Raw genomic sequence first — 6,438 nt, 5'->3', positions numbered from 1 at the left:
ACTGCAAAAAGATTCAGGTTGTTTAAAAAGTCCCGAAAAGATCAGTATTGCAGCAAGATACCAACCTCTTAAACCATTAACAAAAACAACAAAGACAACAGTTATGAAGACAACATAATACCAAAAACAATATGAACCGTAATTGTGACAATAAAAACAACAAGAACAAAAATAACAAGAAAGTTAGAAAGAAGTTAGAAAGTTAAGAATAATATGTACGTTGATTTTACAAGCACGTACACAGTCTTCCACACCTGTTCCGTACCTGCACTGCCAGCGAACGGATAACATATGCTCTTCACTCGCACCTCCAGGCTGCTTACTTTCCGGAGATTGATAATGGTGAATAAAATTATAATAATGATAAGTACTGCTATTGTCATTGTTATCATTATTATTTACCATTTTCATGAACGATTTCGTTATCAAGTATGATTCTTTTTATGAACATATCATTACTAATCATAATTTTATCATCATTCTTGTTATTATTATCACAAATATCTATCATTTTTATCATCATTACTATCATTCGTATTGTCCACTTCATAAACATTACTAAAATGATCATTGTTGTTATTATCATTATCCTTATAATCATCATCATCATCATCACCACAATCATCATCATTTCTACTCGTTATAGCAGGGCGTAGAACCAGTCAAGTTGTGTCTTGTTCGGACAACCAAGAACATAGATTCCTTTTCGGATTTCAATCATGAAAATAAGATACTCTGTGAAAAATCTCCTTCACTTAATTTGTATATCTTTAACAGGTGGTGATGGTGACGATGGTGGTGATGGTGAGGATGACGCCGATGAAGATGGTGAAGATGATGGTGAGGGTGAGGATGGTGATGATGAAGATGCTGATGTTGGAGTAGGTGACGGTGTCGGAGATGGAACTGGTGATGGAGATGGAACTGGTGTTGGAGATGGAACTGGTGTTGGAGATGGAACTGGTGTTGGAGATGGAACTGGTGTAGGAGATGGAACTGGTGTTGGAGTAGGTGATGGTGTCGGAGATGGAACTGGTGTTGGAGATGGAACTGGTGTTGGAGTAGGTGATGGTACTGGAGATGGAACTGGTGTTGGAGATGGAACTGGTGTTGGAGATGGAACTGGCGTTGGAGATGGAACTGGAGTTGGAGATGGAACTGGTGTTGGAGTAGGTGATGGTGTCGGAGATGGAACTGGTGTTGGAGATGGAACTGGTGATGGAGATGGAACTGGTGTTGGAGATGGAACTGGTGTTGGAGTAGGTGATGGTGTCGGAGATGGAACTGGTGTTGGAGATGGAACTGGTGATGGAGATGGAACTGGTGTTGGAGATGGAACTGGTGTTGGAGATGGAACTGGTGTTGGAGATGGAACTGGTGTTGGAGATGGAACTGGTGTCGGAGATGGAACTGGTGTTGGAGATGGATCTGGCGTTGGAGATGGAACTGGTGTTGAAGATGGAACTGGTGTCGGAGATGGAACTGGTGTTGGAGATGGAACTGGTGTTGGAGATGGAACTGGTGTCGGAGATGGAACTGGTGTAGGAGATGGAACTGGTGTAGGAGATGGAACTGGCGTTGGAGATGGAACTGGCGTTGGAGATGGAACTGGTGTTGGAGATGGAATTGGTGTTGGAGATGGAACTGGTGTTGGAGATGGAACTGGTGTAGGAGATGGAACTGGTGTAGGAGATGGAACTGGTGTAGGAGATGGAACTGGTGTTGGAGATGGAACTGGTGTTGGAGATGGAACTGGTGTTGGAGATGGAACTGGTGTCGGAGATGGAACTGGTGTAGGAGATGGAACTGGTGTAGGAGATGGAACTGGCGTTGGAGATGGAACTGGTGTTGGAGATGGAACTGGTGTTGGAGATGGAATTGGTGTTGGAGATGGAACTGGTGTTGGAGATGGAACTGGTGTAGGAGATGGAACTGGTGTAGGAGATGGAACTGGTGTAGGAGATGGAACTGGTGTAGGAGATGGAACTGGTGTAGGAGATGGAACTGGTGTTGGAGATGGAACTGGTGTTGGAGATGGAACTGGTGTAGGAGATGGAACTGGTGTAGGAGATGGAACTGGTGTAGGAGATGGAACTGGTGTTGGAGATGGAACTGGTGTAGGAGATGGAACTGGTGTAGGAGATGGAACTGGTGTAGGAGATGGAACTGGTGTTGGAGATGGAACTGGCGTTGGAGATGGAACTGGTGTTGGAGATGGAACTGGTGTTGGAGATGGAACTGGTGTAGGAGATGGAACTGGTGTTGGAGATGGAACTGGTGTTGGAGATGGAACTGGTGTTGGAGATGGAACTGGTGTAGGAGATGGAACTGGTGTTGGAGATGGAACTGGTGTTGGAGATGGAACTGGTGTAGGAGATGGAACTGGCGCTGGGGATGGAACTGGTGTTGGAGATGGAACTGGTGATGGAGATGGAACTGGTGTTGGAGATGGAACTGGTGTAGGAGATGGAACTGGTGTAGGAGATGGAACTGGTGTAGGAGATGGAACTGGTGTAGGAGATGGAACTGGTATAGGAGATGGAACTGGTGTTGGAGATGGAAATGGTGTTGAAGATGGAACTGGTGTTGGAGATGGAACTGACGTTGGAGATGGAACTGGTGTCGGAGATGGAACTGGCGTTGGAGATGGAACTGGCGTTGGAGATGGAACTGGTGTTGGAGATGGAACTGGCGTTGGAGATGGAACTGGTGTAGGAGATGGAACTGGCGTTGGAGATGGAACTGGTGTTGGAGATGGAACTGGTGTAGGAGATGGAACTGGTGTAGGAGATGGAACTGGTGTAGGAGATGGAACTGGCGTTGGAGATGGAACTGGTGTTGGAGATGGAACCGGTGTTGGAGATGGAACTGGTGTAGGAGATGGAAATGGTGTTGGAGATGGAACTGGTGTTGGAGATGGAACTGGTGTTGGAGATGGAACTGGTGTTGGAGATGGAACTGGTGTTGGAGATGGAACTGGTGTTGGAGATGGAACTGGCGTAGGAGATGGAACTGGCATTGGAGATGGAACTGGTGTTGGAGATGGAACTGGTGTTGGAGATGGAACTGGTGTAGGAGATGGAACTGGTGTTGGAGATGGAACTGGTGTTGGAGATGGAACTAGTGTTGGAGATGGAACTGGTGTTGGAGATGGAACTGGTGTTGGAGATGGAACTGGTGTTGGAGATGGAACTGGTGTTGGAGATGGAACTGGTGTTGAAAATGGAACTGGTGTTGGAGATGGAACTGGTGTTGGAGATGGAACTGGTGTTGGAGATGGAACTGGTGTTGGAGATGGAACTGGTGTTGGAGATGGAACTGGTGTTGGAGATGGAACTGGTGTAGGAGATGGAACTGGTGTTGGAGATGGAACTGGTGTTGGAGATGGAACTGGTGTTGGAGATGGAACTGGAGTTGGAGATGGAACTGGTGTTGGAGATGGATCTGGCGTTGGAGATGGAACTGGTGTTGGAGATGGAACTGGTGTCGGAGATGGAACTGGTGTTGGAGATGGAACTGGTGTTGGAGATGGAACTGGTGTTGGAGATGGAACTGGTGTTGGAGATGGAACTGGTGTTGGAGATGGAACTGGTGTTGGAGATGGAACTGGTGTTGGAGATGGAACTGGTAATGGAGATGGAACTGGTGTTGGAGATGGAACTGATGTTGGAGATGGAACTGGTGTTGGAGATGGAACTGGTGTTGGAGATGGAACTGGTGTTGGAGATGGAACTGGTGTTGGAGATGGAACTGGTGTTGGAGATGGAACTGGTGTTGGAGATGGAACTGGTGTTGGAGATGGAACTGGTGTTGGAGATGGAACTGGTGTAGGAGATGGAACTGGTGTAGGAGATGGAACTGGTGTAGGAGATGGAACTGGCGTTGGAGATGGAACTGGTGTTGGAGATGGAACCGGTGTTGGAGATGGAACTGGTGTAGGAGATGGAAATGGTGTTGGAGATGGAACTGGTGTTGGAGATGGAACTGGTGTTGGAGATGGAACTGGTGTTGGAGATGGAACTGGTGTTGGAGATGGAACTGGTGTTGGAGATGGAACTGGCGTAGGAGATGGAACTGGCATTGGAGATGGAACTGGTGTTGGAGATGGAACTGGTGTTGGAGATGGAACTGGTGTAGGAGATGGAACTGGTGTTGGAGATGGATCTGGTGTTGGAGATGGAACTAGTGTTGGAGATGGAACTGGTGTTGGAGATGGAACTGGTGTTGGAGATGGAACTGGTGTTGGAGATGGAACTGGTGTTGAAAATGGAACTGGTGTTGGAGATGGAACTGGTGTTGGAGATGGAACTGGCGTTGGAGATGGAACTGGTGTTGGAGATGGAACTGGTGTTGGAGATGGAACTGGCGTTGGAGATGGAACTGGTGTTGGAGACGGAACTGGTGTTGGAGATGGAACTGGTGTTGGAGATGGAACTGATGTTGGAGATGGAACTGGCGTCGGAGATGGAACTGGCGTTGGAGATGGAACTGGTGTTGGAGATGGAACTGGTGTTGGAGATGGAACTGGTGTAGGAGATGGAACTGGCGTTGGAGATGGAACTGGTGTTGGAGATGGAACTGGTGTTGGAGATGGAACTGGTGTTGGAGATGGAACTGGTGTTGGAGATGGAACTGGCGTTGGAGATGGAACTGGTGTTGGAGATGGAACTGGTGTTGGAGATGGAACTGGTGTTGGAGATGGAACTGGTGTTGGAGATGGAACTGGTGTAGGAGATGGAACTGGTGTAGGAGATGGAACTGGTGTTGGAGATGGAACTGGTGTTGGAGATGGAACTGGTGTTGGAGATGGAACTGGCGTTGGAGATGGAACTGGTGTTGGAGATGGAACTGGCGTTGGAGATGGAACTGGTGTTGGAGATGGAACTGGTGTTGGAGATGGAACTGGTGCTGGAGATGGAACTGGTGTTGGAGATGGAACTGGCGTTGGAGATGGAACTGGTGTTGAAGATGGAACTGGTGTTGGAGATGGAACTGGTGTTGGAGATGGAACTGGTGTTGGAGATGGAACTGGTGTTGGAGATGGAACTGGTGTAGGAGATGGAACTGGTGTAGGAGATGGAACTGGTGTTGGAGATGGAACTGGTGTTGGAGATGGAACTGGCGTTGGAGATGGAACTGGTGTTGAAGATGGAACTGGTGTTGGAGATGGAACTGGTGTTGGAGATGGGACTGGTGTAGGAGATGGAACTGGTGTTGGAGATGGAACTGGTGTTGGAGATGGAACTGGTGTTGGAGATGGAACTGGTGTTGGAGATGGAACTGGTGTTGGAGATGGAACTGACGTTGGAGATGGAACTGGCGTCGGAGATGGTGAAGATGACGCTGATCTTGAAGATGGTGATGGTGAGGATGATGCTCATAGTGAAGGTGGTGGCTAAGGTGAAGATGATGATGGTGAAGGTGGTGGGGATGGTGAAGGTGGTGGTGATGGTGATGGAGAAGATAAAAATGACAATGAAACAAAGTTATGTCAAATATACGTAAATGGACGTACTGATAGTGATTTAGGTAATGACGGTGGTGATAGGGACACAGACAATGATTAAGCTGATTAAGCTCAAGAAATGAGACATGTAGAAATGATATATCAGAATGTATGTTTATATGATTCATTATGGTAGCTTTACATATATCATCAGAATTAGATAAAGAGGTATATCTTGTGGTCATTAGATAATGATAATAATAATAATGATATTGATAATGATAATGAAAAAAATATTGTCAATAAACGGGCAAACTGCAATTAAGTCATATATAACACGTATGTAACAATGAGGGTGACGACATACGAGATTTACACTTTATAATGAAGTCTTGATAAAACAATCTGAGGAAATGCTTTTGAATATTAAATACAGTATCATCATTGACCCTTCTTAGAACATAAAACACAACATCTAACAGAATTATGTTTGGCCAGAATGTGAATAGAAGAGAATGTGTCAAATCTGAAACACCACTCAGCATATACAAAAGCATCTAAAAGCATTACATTTCGACGCAATGTGAACATAACAAAGCCTGTTAAAATTTCAAAATAACATCGCCCTTCTTAACACATAAAAAAAATATATATATAACAATATCACATTTCGGCACAATATGAGCGTAAGAATGCATTAATGCATTTGAAAACTTAAACATAATATCGCCATTCTTAGCACAATTGCATATTAACCATTCTTATCCCTTAAATAAGCATCTAACAGCATTATGTTTGGCTAGTCTGTGAACAGAACCGAGTTTGTCATTTCTAAAACATAATATCACCAATCTTAGCACAAAAATAAGCATCTAACATCATGTTTGATCAGGCTGTGAATAGAAATCTTTGTCAAATCTTAAACATATCACCACTCGTAGCACATAAATAAGCATTGAACAGCATCACGTTTCGCCAGAATGTGAGCAGAA

The 6,438-nt window shown here is 45.3% G+C and overlaps 1 protein-coding gene across 1 annotated transcript in view; it reads left to right on the top strand.

The window, feature by feature from the left end:
• Positions 1 to 6,126: 6,126 nt before the first annotated feature.
• LOC113808093 (uncharacterized) overlaps positions 6,127 to 6,438 on the top strand; it is an 8,364-nt gene continuing 8,052 nt past the window's right edge. Inside the window, exons 1-2 of the mRNA XM_070113460.1 lie at positions 6,127 to 6,132; positions 6,410 to 6,438. The exon at positions 6,410 to 6,438 is cut by the window's right edge and continues 107 nt beyond it. Of these exons, the coding sequence (XP_069969561.1) occupies positions 6,127 to 6,132; positions 6,410 to 6,438 (35 nt within the window). The remainder of the gene's footprint in view (positions 6,133 to 6,409) is intronic.

This window comes from Penaeus vannamei, chromosome 34 (assembly GCF_042767895.1).
Source record: "Penaeus vannamei isolate JL-2024 chromosome 34, ASM4276789v1, whole genome shotgun sequence".
Lineage (NCBI taxonomy): Eukaryota > Metazoa > Arthropoda > Malacostraca > Decapoda > Penaeidae > Penaeus > Penaeus vannamei.
This window is presented reverse-complemented; position numbering and strand designations above follow the sequence as displayed.